Here is a 17556-nt window from a genome sequence, read left to right on the forward strand (position 1 = left end):
CACAAATATCTGAAAACCCGAAGAAATTCAGCCAAGTCGTCAGAAGAACGAGTGAGTGATTCAGAGGAGAGGAGGAATTACCGGCGATCACGGCAGCTGACAGTGCTCACCATCACCTGTCACGCTCCAATCCAAAGGATAGACAGAGAGCACGCCAACTCTCTGCGGATAGAGCACGCCGTCATGCGATGCACTCCAGACACGCAACGCAACGCCAAGGCTGCTGCGTGGGAAGCCCATCCCGAATACCCGTCTCGCTCATCATCATCGCCCCGCCGCCAGGCCCAACAAAACGGGACCCGACCCGCCTCGCCCAACCGAAGCGACCCACCGAGCCGAACCACCCGAGCGACCGAAACAACTCGCCGATACATCGCGCAGCAAGCGTAGCGTGCGAGCCGAGCCGGGACGCGAATGAGCGAGGGGGCCGCGGCGGCGGCGGCCGCGCGGGTGGCCTCGTCGGCGGAGGATGGGGCGGGGGCGGAGGCGGCGAGGGCGGGGCGGGCGTGGGCGTTCAGGCGGGATCTGGCGGCGGGGGCGCTGATGGGGGGCGCCGTGCACACCGTGGTGGCCCCCATCGAGCGGGTCAAGCTGCTGCTGCAGACGCAGGACGGCAACGCCGCGCTGCTCGGGAGGTCGCGCCGCTTCCGGGGCTTCGCCGACTGCGTCGCCCGCACCGTGCGCGACGAGGGCGTGCTCTCGCTCTGGCGGGGCAACGGCACCGCCGTCATCCGCTACTACCCCTCCGTCGCCCTCAACTTCTCCCTCAAGGTTCAGACCCCCTCCTTCTCTCCCCCTTCTCCTTCTTCCCCGCATCCCAACCCCGTTTTACTGGGCATGTTGATGATCAGTAGCATTTCCATTTCGTTGCGTCGTTTCCCGTGCTGCTGCTGGTTGATTAGGCGCGATCTCGTCAGTGTTTCGTGAGATGCGCGCTGCGGATTTGGGGATCGTTTTTCAGTTCCTTGCTTGATTGATCCACCACTTGCTATGCCTAGGATGGTTTGTGATGCCAAGGGAGATTACAAGTCCGGCCATGTCGTTGCGTGCTTGGTAGGGAGCATCCAGAGCCATTCGTCTCCATGCCCCACAGTGCCGTGCGGCGAGGTGAATTCGCAGGGATGGAGAGATTAGATTCGGCCGTGACATGTCTTTACTGACAACAGATAAGATTTAGTAAGATATTTGGTGGGCTTTCGCACTCCACGGATGAATGTCTGCCTCCCAAAATGGCAAAGAATCAAAGAATAAAGTGCTCTGCTGCTCGTGACCCTTGTCTCCAAAAGCACTAGAGATCAGTGATATATAAACACTAGAGAATGGTATTATTGGTGCATATATTCCTGCGCTTTTATAGGCTAGTTGTAGAATTCCATTTACAGTCTGGCTGGTTAAGATCTATTTGGTCAAGTAATTATGTTGAGGAAGTTGGTACGAATGACGCACTGGAACTATACTGTTATGAGTGATGTCTTGTAAGCCAACATATAGCGAAAATCTGGTTACATCAACTATACCACCAACTACTTTTTGCATGCCATATGAAGATACCATATGATGACATCATCGACATGTTAGTACTAGTGGATTACGAGGGCCTAGTGCAGGATAAAATTATGGGATGTCTTTCTCGCAAAACGACAAAGAGTGATCATGAAAGATAGCAGATGTCATCAATGCATAACGGATTTACAGAAACAGATATTCAAGCAGATATTTGACTTGCCATTTGGCACCTTTGGTTTTGCAAGGTAACAAAACGACAATTCTCTGCGATGAAAAGTTATGTTGTCGGATATGCAGTGTGTACTGACCTCCTAAGCTCGTTTTGAGTTTAACATATGGGATACCAGTAGGTCTTGTCTCAACATGAACGGAGAGTGATTTTGTGATGCAGCAATAACTAGTAAGGATAATCTACAACTTATCGTTTAAAAGTAGCAGAAGTTGTTGCAAGTGCACAGTTAGGACACTAGATGATATATCATACTGAGTCAACTGTTACCTGAAAAATCCCTTGTTGTATGCTCTTGCTAATCTTCTTTAGGTTGATTGTTTGATTGGTACCAAACAAGTGGCCTATTGCTTGTGCTTTTTAATTACTTTTTAAAACAATGATGATAAATAAGTTTAGAAGCACGTATCTGCAATTTCCTTATAATTTATGAGTAAGATGAATTTTTAGTGTTAAGCATGTCCGTTATACTTCAGTTAGCGGTTTACCATGATGTCCCCTTTCTACTGCAGTAGTTCTGCTAACTTTCCTTCGACGAACCATGCTCATTTATTTGTTTCCATGATGAGAACATGGATTGTAGACACTAGACAGGATATTAAATCTTGAATGGTTGGTTTTTGGAGGTGCTCTCTTTTGTTCATGCTAATGAGATGGCATGAAAATAACCACAATACTGTCCATTGACCCATTGGTGTTTTTTCTCATAGTAGAACTCAAGAAACAGACATATTAGGTAATAGTTACCAGCTACTGAAAGTGAATATACATGTATGGACAATGTGGATATATTGGTGATGAATGCGTGAAGATGGTCAATTGCTGGCCAAAATTATGCATTGGCCCAGTGTTTCTATCCCAAGCTGGTCCATCTTACTTTCAATAGGGTACTACTTTACCTACTTGCTGCTGCGAACTTATTGTCATGGGGTTTCATGCATCTTTTGTTGGTGGGTAGTTAACCTCTGTCCAGATGTGTCAGCTTTCTTAGTTTGATGGTCTTGTGTACTGATTTGAGAGGTAGGCAGTTGTGAGCTGAAGTTAATATCTTATATGTTTATGTTAGCACACGGTTATAGGGAAGCAAGAACTGCTCATCTTGGATCTTAATGCTGATAGAAATTGTGTACAACTCGTAATGTCATAATAAATATAACCAAGGATTCAGAGCAATTGTTTGTTGTTTTGTCCATTCTATTAATTATTTTGTCAATACAAGCATGCTCTTTTTTTAATGTTGCAAGCTTGGATGCATAGTTCAGTAAGTATAGTGAAGGAAGTTATGTAAAGGTCCAAGCATGAAACCGCACCCAATCTAATACTGATGTGCAATTTTTGATTGACTATTAACTATTTAAAATTATCTTATGGTTATGTGATGTCTAAAATCTCTCTTCATTATTCTCGCAGGACCTGTACAGGAGCATACTGAAAGACGCAGGAACCTCAGCAGACAATAAGTTCACATCAATTGCTCTCACCAACTTCATCGCTGGTGCCGCCGCCGGATGCACTACCCTGGTCATCATTTACCCACTCGACATAGCTCACACCCGCCTTGCAGCCGACATTGGCCAAACAGACGCCCGCCAGTTCAAGGGCATCCGGCACTTCATCCAAACCATCTACAAGAAGAACGGCATCCGCGGCATCTACAGAGGGCTACCAGCGTCGCTCCACGGGATGGTCGTCCACCGGGGCCTATACTTCGGAGGCTTCGACACCGCAAAGGACACGCTGGTGCCGCTGGACTCCCCACTGTGGCAGCGCTGGGTGACGGCGCAGGCGGTCACCTCCACGGCAGGGCTCATCTCGTACCCGCTGGACACGGTGCGGCGGAGGATGATGATGCAGTCGGGGATGGAGGCGCAGATGTACAGCGGCACCCTCGACTGCTGGCGCAAGATCTACAGGGCGGAGGGGGTCAGGTCCTTCTACCGGGGCGCGCTGTCTAACATGTTCCGGAGCACCGGCGCGGCCGCCATACTCGTGCTGTACGACGAGGTGAAGAAGTTCATGAATGGGGGTAGGTTGTGATAGGTATAGAGAGAGTGTGTGGTTCTCCACAGATTTTGGGGTTCCGGCATGGAGATTAGACACGACCAAACGGTACACGGAGCAGCAGCGGCGGCGGCGGCTCGGATCAAGCGCTTTGTTTGTAGTAGGCGAGTACTGGTTTCCTGCTGTTCGCCACTAACCAACCAACTACAACTAGTAGCAAGGGCATCATGGTCCCAGAGATTGTGGCTGGCTGTTGTTTGTTTTGATTTTCGTTCCGTCTCTCTCGTGTGTGACTCGAAGTTCCAATGGATTGACTGCCTCTCTGCCTGTGTGCTTTCTGGTGGTGAGGTTGGAACTACACTGAAAGAGTGTTCAGTTAACACTGTTGGCCTTCCTATGAATATCTTGTACTACAAAATGGCAGGGCAGGTGCAGGACCTTTGTCATGCATTTAGCTCAAGGAGTTCATAATCAGGCGCGTGATTGTTGCTCCCCTCCGTTCCAAAATACTCCGTATTTGTTCAAATTTAAACTACTAAAACCATGGTTTTTGTTCTCATTTAAACTACTACTAAAACCATGACAAGTAGTGTTTATGATCCGTTCCTCCCTCTCCATACCTCCAAACGAACATTCCTTACTGTACCTACCGTGCCATAGATATGCACAAAAATAAAAGACAGCTGCTTTCTGATGCAGAAAATGCAGCTACAAGTGATATCCAAAGTCTTCGCGGATTACTAACTTTTCCTGCCTTAATCAGTATCAGGCTAGCATACCACGCGTAGAGTCTCCGATTTCACCCTCCACGTCGGACAGTGTTCCAGTTTTGTAAACATTGAAACCAAAAGGTTTAATCACAGCAGACATTGATTTTGGCCTCCACACTGGACAACGAGTGTTCCAGTTTTGAAACCAGTGAAACCAAAAGCTTTGCTCAGGCCTTTCGACACAAGTTTAGTTTCAGCTGCGACCCGAGAAATAGCCAGGCAATGCAGATATGCATTTTGAAACAATGAATGTAGCGCACACAAATACCTAGTATATCAAAATTTCCTGGCAAAACAAGTAGGACTACCAAACTTGCAACATCGATGATCACTCGCAGCAGCGGACAAAAGTATTTCAACCCAATACAACAATTGAAATGCTACCAGTATATAATACCATGTCCCCGACAAAGAAACCCCCCACCGGTTCCACAAAACCAATCCCCCACTGGCTCCTCGGAACCAAACTCAACGACATGGCATCAAGCAGAACCAAACATTCTTCAGCCAAGAAAAATAGTCTTCATCTGGGAAGGACCTCACTGTTGCTTGCACTCCGCGGGCCGCTCCCCTGCCTGACCTTCCCCTGCAGGAACTCGCCCACCCTTCTGTTCAAATCAACAAAGGAAAAACGGGAAAAATATGACGCTGGACTGAACCTATTAACAGGAGCATGAAACAACTCTCAGAGGCTTCCATACCTTCTTATCACCATCGTCATCATCTTCATCTTCCTCGTCATCCTCATCCTCATCTTCATCCTCCTCATCATCTTCGTCATCATCTTCATCATCATCCATGATGCCGTCAAAGTCCTCATCTTGAGCGGCCTCTCCAGTGAACCATGAAACAGCATGTGGAATAATCTTGTCTCTGATGGTAGATCTGGGAAACAAGAATGGATAATTAGAACAGAGAACTAACATTGAAGCATAGAACTGCAGTACTGCACAGAGCATATTTTACATACCCGATATCATAATCTTGCTCCATTTGGTTCTGCAACTGTTCAGCCTATTGAAATGAGAGAGATGTCAAATCATGCTCTCACAGAAGTTTCAAACACAAGAGCAAACATAAAGGAGGTTTAACTTACTGTATCCTCATCAATTTCCTCATCGTCATCAGGAACTTGAGGTGGACTGAAGAAATTAAAGAAGCTCTCGCAATTTTCGATTTTCGTGATAGGTTTAGTGTTCTTCGACCCCTTCTTTGGCTTCTTCTTTAGCACCTTTTGTGTCAAGCTCTTTCCAGGATACCATTCAATTTCAGTTCTGAAAAATACCAAAACAGACACATTAGTGGAACAATCAATAATAATAAACACAACATGTGAGTTGAAATAATAATTACCCAATGGCCTTCTCTAGGATTGGTTCATCTTCATCAATCATGTGGTACGTTTTCGAAAGCACTTCATTCTTGAAGAATGGATTAGTATTGAAGTGGAATTCAAGCTTGAAACCCTTTGGCTCAGTAATTCTGTACCACTTGATATCCTTGAGGTACTTGAGAGCTTCCTCATCCCTCTCTTGAATCTGGATATGAGTAAACCATAATAATAAATAAGATTCCAAACAATAGAATTAGACGTGCAAATGGATCTAAAGACAAGTTGGATAAAAAAGGTGCAATGTCCCACCTCCTCAGCAAGGATTTCATGGTTCTTCATTGCATTCAACCAGAAATCTGGCACACCCTTTTCCTCTGCAGGGAAGCATAATATACAAAGTTAAAGACAGTTAGAGACTATATTCCTTTTATCCTATATATGATCTCCATCCAGCATAGAAAATTGCTCAAAAGATCTTAGCACAGGTCAACATATGTTTACCTTTCTCATCTGGAGCAGCTTCACCTGAATCTTTGGTTACGCCTTCTGCCTCAACCACACCATTGACAACATCATGACGCTGTCATTTTGCAGGTGCAAGAAATACATCAGATGGATCATGGCATACAGCATCAAACATGATTCAAGACAGCTTGTATTGTATGAAACATGCAAAATAGAAACGATTTCTGTATATCCAACTTGAGCAGTTATTGTCATGGTACAGGTGAGAGTTAAACACCCGTTACAGGAGTCAAAAGTGAAGTTTGGCAACAGGAATAAACAGCAAATAGCAAGCACCGATATTGGTATCAATTAGTTTACCTTTGAGTACAGTGGTTCATACATCTTCTGATATTTAGCTTCAAGTGCAGCTCTCTCCTCAAAAAACTTTGCCTCAAATTCATCATGTTGGCTCTGCCAGGTGCCAAGCAGCAAACAAAGATAAGAAGTCCACCAACAGATACAACTAGATTATTTTTTAAGTCCAAACATACTAGTTGTGTTTTCCAAAAATAGCCAGTGCCGTTTTATATGATACCATCCTTCTCTAAAAAAGGAAATTACACTACAATCTAATGAGTAGCAAATCGGTGATAGAGCTGGGCAACATACCAAGTTGTCGCCTTGTTCGAAATACTGGCAAAGTGTAGAAACAGGAAAATCCAAACAAAGAATGAATAAAGCTTCAAGTAAAAGACAAGCCTATGCGTTGTCGGTTTGGGAAACATGAATGTCTTTGATCTCTCTATCACGCTGTTATCTAACTTGTCCTACCCAACCCCAATGTCCCATTGTTAAGAGTTCAAAAGTTAAAACGGTTATCAGGGGAAACTAAAATCTAGACAGCTGCTATCACTTTCCTAGAATCATGGCAGGAATCACCAGCACAGCCTGAAGCGTCCACTAATAAGCAACCGCGCAAACTATATTCAACAGTCCTTGCTCAGTCAGGATAGCAACCAATCATGGCAGTACAGCCACGAACCAACCTGTACTGTTACACAGGCCGTCTTATCAATGGCAGTACCTACCAAGTTGTATGTACCGTCTAGCGCAAGTGGCATCAGGGAATCGCAGAAATCGCACTTAGGAACAGTTAATGATCCACGCTGCCGCGAATCACCTAGGAAGCAGTACCAAATTCATGCCACAAGGAACGCATGGCAACAGCACCGCGTAGTGGAACCCCTGTTGTTATTATACCTGGATCTCTCTGAGCGCCTCGACGCGCTTCCTGACCTTGGGCTCCAGGCTCTCGAGCACGTCCGTGTGCCGCGCCGCCAATCCCTGCAGCGTGTTCTGCACAACCGCAGCACCGAATCAGCACAGGAACACCACAAAAACAACCCAGAGCCCCCTGGAATGAAAGGCGAACGACGTAAGGCAGAGCCGCCGCGGGAAACCTCACCTTAATCGACTCCACGAGGTTGGCCTTGTCCTCGGCGCTGAGCTCTGCATCGAAACCACCAGCAGCGAAACCGATAAGACCTCGCAGCCCATCAACGGCAACAGCAGCAAGGAGGGGGGAGGCGGGGAGCGGGGAACGAACCTGCGGCGTTGGGGACGGCGGCGCCGAGGGCGGAGAGGTCGAGGGTGTCCTTGCCGTCGCTCATGGCTGCTGGAGACTCGGGCTCCTTCCTCGTGCGCGTGCGGCGGCGAGGGGGGGGCTGGGTGAGAAACCCTAGCGGCGGCGGCGCGTGGGGGTGGGGTGGGGGGTTGGGGGCGCGGGCTGCTGCGTGGGGGGAGTGGGAGGGGTGGAGGCGGGGGGAAGGGATAAAAAAAGAGATCGAGTCGTGGGCCGCGATTTATAGCCCGGGCGCGCCCCGCCGGTTTGGAGTTTGGACTTTGGACTCGGGAGCGGCGCGGTCGGGGGGGCCGCGGGGCCCACGCGTCGGTGGGAGAGACGGACGGTGCTCCTGTCCTGCCTGCCGGAATATTCCTGGGGCGCGGCTGTGAATTTCTGTGAGCTGTGGCTGCGCAGGACGTGACTGGCTGTGGCCGCTTTCTCACTGGCAAGCCAGCCCGTCGACATAAATTGCGATTGGACGGATTTGAGGTGAATTTATACGGCAATAAAAACGGGGAGATCCTCATCGGGGCAATAGTAATGCGGGATTTTCCGGATTACTATTACATGCCGGATTTGGGTATGCGGAGATATAGTAAGATCCGTGCCAAGATTATTGTATGCGGAAAATTTATGCTAGGCAGTAGGTAAGCACTTGAATATAGGACAGACAACAAGGGTTTATATAATTGAAAGGTTTTAGAAATTTAAATGATTGACAATTTTTATGTATGTCCTTTTAGAAAATAGGCTTATCGTTCTAAAGAAAATTAGATTCCTGTTCGAGAATTACTCGGTACAACAAAATAACAAAACATCCACCTCAAGAACAACCCAGAAACACAACAAAAAAGTTCATTCATCAACATGATATGGAGAAAAGGACAAATGTGCACGACAACCCCGCCAAAGTAGTAAGATCCGCATCGTCTTGGATCATCAACCAATACCTCACCGGTCAACAACTGCAATCAAACATCCGTTGGTTGAAATATATGTCAAATGAGAAGATCAGAAAAGAAAACCTAATTTGAATTTTAGACGACATTGTTTTTTTTTGCGGGAAAACTTCCGATCAATTCATTTTCAATCATGGCAGTACAACGAACACCAGAAATAAACATCTTGGTGTTTCAGTAGCAAAAGCACTCTCTGTTGGAAGCTCAGTGTTGCGCTTGCAAAAATTATTTACACACCATGCTCGTATCCCGTGATTTAATTTTGACCATCCACTTGACCAATAATAATGCATGAATCAAGTGTCTTGAAGGTTATACAACACAGTCGTTTCAGATGTGAATTCAATAATATAAATTTTGTGGTGCATAACCCTATGGTGCGTTGGTCAAACTTGAACTTAAAGAATCGAGACAATATTAGTATTAAGAACCAAATCATCTCATGCCACCCAAATTACCCGGGCCGCTTTCGAGACCAAAACTTTGTACTTAACACTAATTGCTTATTGCTCTGCGTTCAACATCACAGATATGAACACCAAACATATATATGTTATCCAAGGAGCTCTAACCGAACCCAAACTATCCCCAATTAAACACTAAACATATGCCTTGTCGCCAGTCGCAGTTTGGTGGCAAAGCGTATGGCCGGTTGCCCGCCACTTCCCGTTAATCTTTGGATCTCTTTGCCAGAAACATGGGCGGGAAATGATGCAGAGGTTTCCCAGATGTGGCGTCGTAGTACCCACGTATACACAGTACGAAAGCAAAGCACGATCTCGTGGGAGTGGAGCCATGGGCAGGTTCGTTCAGGGCGAATCGACCGGTTATTTTCTGCTGTGTCTCTCAAAAGGCAAAGTGGCCAGCAAGTTTGAGCGCGATTCTCGCTCGGCTTGGGGGCTCCCTGTCTTGCGTCCGACGACATCCCTTTCGTGCCGGCCATCCGATTCACGGAACGGAAGAACAACGTTGGCAAAAGAAAGGCACAGGTTCGCCCGGCCCATTGCCCGGCATCTCGATTCGCTGTCGGTGGTCGACCGGATCGTGCGTGCATTCATCAGTGACGACGCGGTCGGACGGACGAGCGACGATGCTTTATGGCGCGCCACTGCTGCACGTGAGCCGGAGACGGTGGATCGTTTCACGCACGCACGCACGCGGCCGGACGGCACGGCACGGCGGGAACGACTAGGCATATTCAATGATTCCTCTCGAGGGTCGAGACGAATCACGGCAGGAGGCCGCCAACACGTGACGCGATCGCGGCAGCGTCTATGGGCCGTCCGCATCGAGTACGAGCCGGTGCTGGGCCGGCCCAATAACCACATGCCAAACCATGCTGACGTCACACTTTTTCCCTTTTTTATTCGCTTTATTGTTTTTCCTTTATTTAGTTTATTACTTTGGTTTATTTATTTATAATAGCACACATGCCCGTGCTTTGCAACGGGATAATAAAATTGCATGCCTCTAGCTCATTATAAGAATGGATCAAGACCCCCACATGTCCGTATTCTCTTGTATTGGCACGTGCCCACAATTTCTTTCAATTATAATTACCATCATATTCTCTTTTCTTGGCACATGGAAGTCAATAAGTTATGGTGTCATTTATTTTGAACAAGCCGACTTAGCTCGATGTGCCGGATGCGGAGCAGGCCCAGTATGGGAGTGATCGAACTCACGACCTCAAAGACCAGACCACATGTCGCTAGCCACTCAAACAAACGTGTCCTGTTAACCAATGGTCAGTGTGAATATTAAAGAATATAATGCAACGTCGAAACATTTTTTTTAACTTTTCAAAAACTGATAATGATGTACTGCCAAATATACTTGGCAACGTGAACATTTTCCAAATTATGAACAGTTATTTTTTTGAAAAGTCCATACATTTTTGGACAAAGCAAGAATAAACAATTTGAAAGGAACATTTCCTGAAATTCACAAATATTTCTTAAAAACATGAACATTTTTAAGTTGTGAACAATTTTTAAAAATAGGAACATGTTTTGAAGATTCAGAAGAGTTTTAGCAATTTTTTCTTTAATGAAAAAATTATTTTCAATTTTTGAACATGTCGCTAAAACAAAAATATTTTTCGAATTTGGAACATTTTTAAAGGGCATTTTTCCAAATATTTATTTTTTTTAAAAATACAGTAAGTTTTTAACCAATGGGAATATTTTTAAATTTTGACATTTTTGGCACAACAAAAAAAATCCACACATTTATGTAATTCGTAATTTTTTATGAATTTTTGAATAAAAATGAAATTGCAAACATTTTTCCAATATTTTGAATTTCAGAAAAAGTAAAAAATAGACTTAGAATGGGAAAAATAAAAAAGAAATAGGAAACAAAATGAGAAAGAAACAGAAAAAGAAAAATGGAAACAGAACACAAGCATATTTTTCGAATTTGGAACATTTTTAAAATGCATTTTTCCAAAAAAAATAAATAAATAGAGTCTTTTTTTAACAAATGGGAATATTTTTTAACTTTTGAAATTTTTTGTCACAACAAAAAAAATCCAAACATTTTTTATAATAGGAAAACAATTATGTAATTCGTAATTTTTTATGAATTTTTAATAAAAATGAAATTGTGAACATTTTTTGAAAATTTTGAATCTCAGCAAAAAAATATAAAATAGACTTAGAATGGGAAAATATAAAAGAAATAGGAAACAAAAAGAGAACGAAACAGAAAAAGAAAAATGGAAACAGAACACAAGCATAAATGAGCCGCTGAGTTTTGAGCGCCCTGTGCGTACCTGAAACTATTTACCGCCTTTTGCGGGAAATAGGATTTTTTATTGCTATATGGGCAGGAAGAAATGGGCTGACTTTACGGGGCCATAGTGCGCGCGGCCCATGTACGAAATTCTGCACAAATTGTTTTTTCTTTGCTAATAGACGAACATAGAAAGTTTAGTACCACCTCGGATAGAAAAATAATAATCTATTTGCGGTGAACGGATGAAAAAAATCGAAGAAACACACCATGAATGGGTATGTATGGGTAAATTAACTGGGACCTAGGTGGGCACCTTGATTGTTTTAGGTATGTACCGCCGCACAATGAATGTTTGATTTGTTTCCTAATTATTCTTCATGCAAGACATTCCATGTTTACATTTTACTTTCGTTTTTAACTATTAAGCATGCAAGACTTGGTATACAATAAATCGTAGTAACATTTTATTTTCTTCTGAACTACTATGGGTATCTAATACGCATATTTTCGTTTTTAACTATTAAGCATGCAAGACTTGGTATACAATTTATTTTATCATGCATTTACAAAATGTTAAGCGTGTGTATGAAAAAGTTAGAGACGTTTTCAAAAATGTATGTCACATTTAGAAAAATGAAATGTGTATAAAGTGTAAATAAAATGTCTGTGTATTTAAAAAATGTACATTGCATTTAAAAAATGTCCACAAGTTACAAAAAAGTGTTTGTGATATTTAAAAATATATTTGTACAATGTAAAAAAAATATTTGCATACTTCACAAAAAGTTTATTATCATTCAAAAAATGTTCCAAGTTGTATTTGAAAAATGTTTAACACCTATTAGAAAAGTTCAAAACTTTTTTTGTAAAAAAATGCTAAAACATGAATAAGAAAAGTTTTACTTGTAAGCTTAAAAAAAAGTTTTACTTGTATACGAACAATATACAATGTGTATGAAAAAAGTAGACATTAAAAATATATTAAAAAAATGTTAATCATGTATTTAAATAAATAAGTTAAACATGTATAAAAAATTTCTCTGATGTATACGGAAAATGTATATTGCGTGAAAAGATAGACACGTGTTGAAAATAATAATAATAATGAAAAAACCGATAAAACTAGAAAGGAAAAAAGAAAACCAAAGTAAACCTACAAAAGAACAAAGAACTCATCTAATATAGTGTCATCATTCTTCATATGTGTAACCATATATTTGGTATATAATATAGTACTCTTTTAAAATCTTTGTTGTATCAATCCTGAACCATATTGAATCTCCGACAACCCCCTTAACTTCTTCCATTCCAAGTCATGTTGCGCCTTCAATAATGTGTCCAAGGTGCAAAAAAAAAACTTAGTTAACCTCTAATGAAAATAATTAGAGATGGATAGCAATTTTTTTTTGAAATAACCACATATATTCCATTAGTAGACAAACTTATTACAGAGAGTACATATGCGGTCACCACATGAGACATACATAGGTGTCTTACATTTTTGCACTAAAGATCCTCCAACCGGTAAAACTAGAATTTCACAAGTGGAGAACCTGGTGCCTCGCTGAATAGTTGCCCACCATTGTCCTCCACCATCACCAAGGCAATGTCGCAGAAAAAGAAGAACAACCACCATACCAAGATCTGAGGGAGCACTTCGCATATAAGGATGCTTTTCGAGCCGATGAACCAGACCGCCGCAAGGCGACGAGACCGAGGCTTTGTGGCAAGTCGGTCGGGGTTCTTCCCCGTGTCCATTAGATCCCGACGTCGTCAACTTCATCCAACACAGTTGAAGAAGCGGAACGTCGCCGTCTACCGCACGTATCCCACTGCAAGACACCAAACACAACTACAAATAGCCGATGCCAATGCCACCCAGAAGAGGGCCAAGCGCCGACCCCTAGACACCAATCTCATCGGATCCGAAGACCGGCAAGAACACCAAGCCATCTGCTCCCTGGCACCGCTGGTTAGAGCATCACCGAGATGGAGGAAAAACAGAGGCAAATTATTCGGACGCGGCGTCACCCCCTCCATTGATGCAACGCCTCTGAAACCTATCTCCTTGCCTTGGTGATGGCGTCATCCCCTCCATTGATGGATAGCTATTTGAGTGTATTAAAACTTACTCGTATATATGACACGATTGTTTGGGTTGTTAGATATTGTAGGCCATCTGGTTAAATTCTTGCGTGACTTCCTTGGATGGAAATATATATATGAGAGGAGCACTTTCACTTGGATCAATTCCATACACGAGAGTCAGCAGTGTGAGGCAACGGCTGCAACACAATGGCCGCATGAGGCCTTGTACAATGCAAGGTGCTTAAGGGGAGAAATAAATCAGGCTTTCCTCAAACACGGGTGCTTATTTGTACATGATAGACGACGCTTAATTATCTCGCAAAAAAAAGATAAACGCTTAATTAGGCGTCTCTCTTTTAGAAATAGGCATTGGTGCTTTAGAAAAACCCAATTTATTTTTCTAAGCATCTCTCAAAGCACCTTGCATTGTACAAGGCCTGAGCCAACAACATCCTGTCCACAGCTGCAAGAAGCTCATGCAGAAGGAACAAAGTTACATATTCTACTGAACCCAAACTTATTAGTAAGGCGCCAACGGTTGAGACTCGAGTTCACCTAGGCGGCACACTTGAACTCATCGACCAAACTAGTGAACGCACGACGAGAGAGCCATCGATCGGGGGAACGGAGATGGCGACAGGCTCACCGAAATGGACGGTGACGCGCGCCGGTGTCGTCCGCGGCGGCGGCCTCAAGGGCAAGGCGACATCGTCGTGGCCTCGTGGGTCAGCTGTCAGCACCACCGCAGGCCCGCAGTTGGCCACGTACAAGGCAGCGCTAAGAGCGGGGCGCGCGGCGGTGTCCTCTGTGACGGGCGGCGGGTGCGTGTACCAGACTGGCCATCTGCGGTTTCGCGACAGCCGGAGATCGAATTGGAGGTGAGGGTGGACGGAGGAGCACGAGCGCGCAAGAGGCAGCGGCGAGCGGGAGTGCATCGGCATGTCCTTTTCCCACGTGATGGTCGAGAGGCCACCGCGCTCCCCTGTCTCTCCCATGGCTTGCACAACGGACGGGATGGGTTGGAACGGAGGCAAATCCCTTGTCAAGATTCAGATCAGGCGGGGATCAGGTTTGGAAAGAATGGAAAGAAAAATCAGAATCGGCGAGGATTTGGTTTTCGGTGGGGGGCCGGGAAGGAGATCCGTCTGGAATGGAGCCGATTACTAGCAGTGTAGCACATGTATGTAAGATCTCGCGGATTAATCGCCCGCGCCTAAAAGAAATCAATGGTAAATCATATCTCACCGAACGCATATTGATTTATAGTACTATAATAACTACGCGATCATCTCTCCCTATATAAATCGAGGAGCCGGGGCAGCCATCGCCGGCCTCACCTACGACCTAGCAATCGAACTCGCTCGTCATATCACACATTTTCCCCATCTACACTAGACTAGACTGCAAGAAACATGAGGGCGTACGTGAATGTGACGATGACCGTCGTCTTGCTCATCGGGTGCCTGGCGGCGATCGGCCAGTGTAAGCAGCGACGCCTTGCTCCTCCTCAGACCATTGTTTTTCCGGTCGCCGTCTAACTTGTGGTGCTGCATGCAGTGGGTCGCGTGGAGGCCGGGAGAAGCTACAGGGAAGGGCAGCAAGCCGACGGCGAGGCGAGCAAGCTTACGGTGAAGATCTGCGTCCGCCGGGACTGCGAGACCAAGGGTGAACCTATCTACACCTCCTGTTTCTGCTGCATGAGCTTGCCGAACATACCGTGCTCTTTCACGCGGGATGAGTGCAAGGCGGAGTGCCCCTACACGGGGCCACCCGCACTGCCCGCCTCCGCCGTCGGCAACGGGACTACCTACGCGTATGAGCAGATGGATGGCAACTGATACGGTGAGGTGTAGTAGTACGCAAGAGCTGCGTGATCGTAAAGGTGATGGTGGTTGACAAGTTGGCTTGTCTCTTGTCTTAGGAGACTAATTTGTGCTAATTCTGCCCGCTTGGGGGCATGGAATAAATTATACTTTATTCCTTTTATGTCAGATAGTTGAATGTTCGTGTGTTGCTACGGAATGATGAAAAAAAAGTTATAGATCAAATAATTTTTCTAATTCAGAAATATGTGTCGAATAATGATGATATGTGGTTTTCGTTTATATACAACGACAAATACTGATTCTTTTCCCTACTTGTTTTCTTCTCGCAATTGTCGTGTCTTGTTAACCATCCTCTCCTTGCAAGAAGACAACATCTTTCTCCCAGCCCCTACTTCCCTTCACCTTCATTCTCCTCATCCACCCTTGCTCTAACATTGCCATCGCTTCAGAAGTCCTTAATCTCGCGATGCCATCATTTGGGAAACTGTGTTTTGTTTTATCAGATCAATGAAATGCCTGCACGTAGCACCAGCGATGGTGGTGTACTGTATGTCCGATTTATAAATGAAATGGTTCTTCAAAACCCCAAAGAATCTCTATCGTGTTTCATGGGTCTCTTCCACGGATGCATTTGACAAACGGCAATGGCTTAGCCACTTACACAATACAAAGGTTTGTGCGATTGCTATAGAAAAAAAACATGTTACTCCAATGGATCCTTCATCATTCTATTTTAAGTAACAAAAATAATTTAAAATCTGGAGAGAGAACGCCATTGAAACAATATGTGGGGAGTGTGGCAATGTTTTACTCATTTACATTGCAAGTGTTCATCTAAGTGCCATGCAATATTTCCTTTCACGAGATAACTCAATACCCCTTGTATACTTGGAATCAATTCATAAATGCATACCTCATTCAGCCGCACCTGCAAAAATATCATACCTCATTAGCAAGTGATTCGATGGCTCATTCTTTGGAACGATTGTTAATTCAAAAAATCATGTTCTTGGATGAAATTCTAGTAGGCAAAGTAGCATAAGCAGCAGAATATCAGTTTCAAGAATGTTGGCTTCTAGAGCCTCGTGCAAAAAATCTTGGAGAAAAAGGGAAGTCCACACAGGGGCCTATATTGGCTCCTTCATATTGAGTAAAGTGAATGCCGCATCTTAAAAAATTATTATCCTTAGGCGGCTTCTTTCTCTTGGTTCTTTTGCCTCCCTTCAGCTCATCATTCCTATGAAATTTCTTACCATCAATTTTTTGCAACACTCTACTTACTGAAATGTCATAAAGAGAACGACTGCAGCTTATCAAGGTAGAACTAACATAATATACCATCTGAAAATTTTGCTAGCATGGAAACCAATGAATTGCAGATGTCAAAGGAAAATGAACCTCTTCTGAAGATAAAAGAGACATATTTTCAGTTACATCCTTTATCAAGATCGCCGTTGAAAGCTAAACATTGACTTCTCCAAATGAGCGCCCATGTGCAACCTTCACTTATGAAGTGTTGCACAGCGAAATGTCGGAACCGCCGTTACTTGGAGTTGCGATGGGGTGCGCGGCACTCTGGGCTTTTGCTGGATGGCGACGGTAGATGCTACAACTGGTTGAGCAAGATGCTACAACCGGTGGCAAGGGATGCTACAACCAGTTTTATTTTTGCTTCAACCGACTACCGGAGTTTTGCTGCTCATAATTTTTTGTTGTTACTGGTGTTTTTTTTGCTGGAAGTAGCCAATTTTCTTGCTTCAATGGACTAATGGAGTTTTGTTTTCTGAGATATTTTTGCTCGAATGCGCATTACTTTTTGTTGGAACCGATTTTTTTTGCTTCAACCGTCTACTGGAGGTGGCGCTACAACCAATGACAGCGGCAAGCTGGAGGTAGCGACCAATGGGGGCGGAGCTGCAGCCAACTCTTTTTTTGTCTTTGTCGGCCGATATATAGAATTGTTGTAACCGCCATCCAGCAGGGGGTGGAGTTTGTACCGACGAGTGGCTGAGCTGCATCATAAAAGCTGCAACA

The 17556-nt window shown here is 44.4% G+C and overlaps 2 protein-coding genes across 2 annotated transcripts; one reads left to right on the top strand and one right to left on the bottom strand.

Moving 5' to 3' along the window:
• Positions 1–269: 269 nt before the first annotated feature.
• On the top strand, positions 270–4118 carry LOC123182811 (probable ADP,ATP carrier protein At5g56450). The gene is made up of 2 exons (XM_044595481.1): positions 270–771; positions 3146–4118. Exons 1-2 carry the CDS (start codon positions 415–417, stop codon positions 3770–3772), a joined length of 984 nt encoding a protein of 327 aa, XP_044451416.1. The 5' UTR covers positions 270–414; the 3' UTR covers positions 3773–4118.
• Positions 4119–4811: 693 nt separating this feature from the next.
• LOC123182812 (nucleosome assembly protein 1;2) lies at positions 4812–8095 on the bottom strand. Its single transcript, XM_044595482.1, has 11 exons — positions 7893–8095; positions 7752–7795; positions 7547–7642; positions 6665–6757; positions 6341–6419; positions 6149–6213; positions 5860–6044; positions 5603–5780; positions 5477–5520; positions 5208–5391; positions 4812–5114 (listed from the first exon to the last, which is right to left on the bottom strand). The coding sequence occupies exons 1-11, from the start codon at positions 7954–7956 to the stop codon at positions 5046–5048; spliced, it is 1101 nt and encodes a 366-aa protein (XP_044451417.1). The 5' UTR covers positions 7957–8095; the 3' UTR covers positions 4812–5045.
• Between the last annotated feature and the right edge of the window lie 9461 nt (positions 8096–17556).

The sequence above is a fragment of the Triticum aestivum genome, chromosome 1D (assembly GCF_018294505.1).
Source record: "Triticum aestivum cultivar Chinese Spring chromosome 1D, IWGSC CS RefSeq v2.1, whole genome shotgun sequence".
Lineage (NCBI taxonomy): Eukaryota > Viridiplantae > Streptophyta > Magnoliopsida > Poales > Poaceae > Triticum > Triticum aestivum.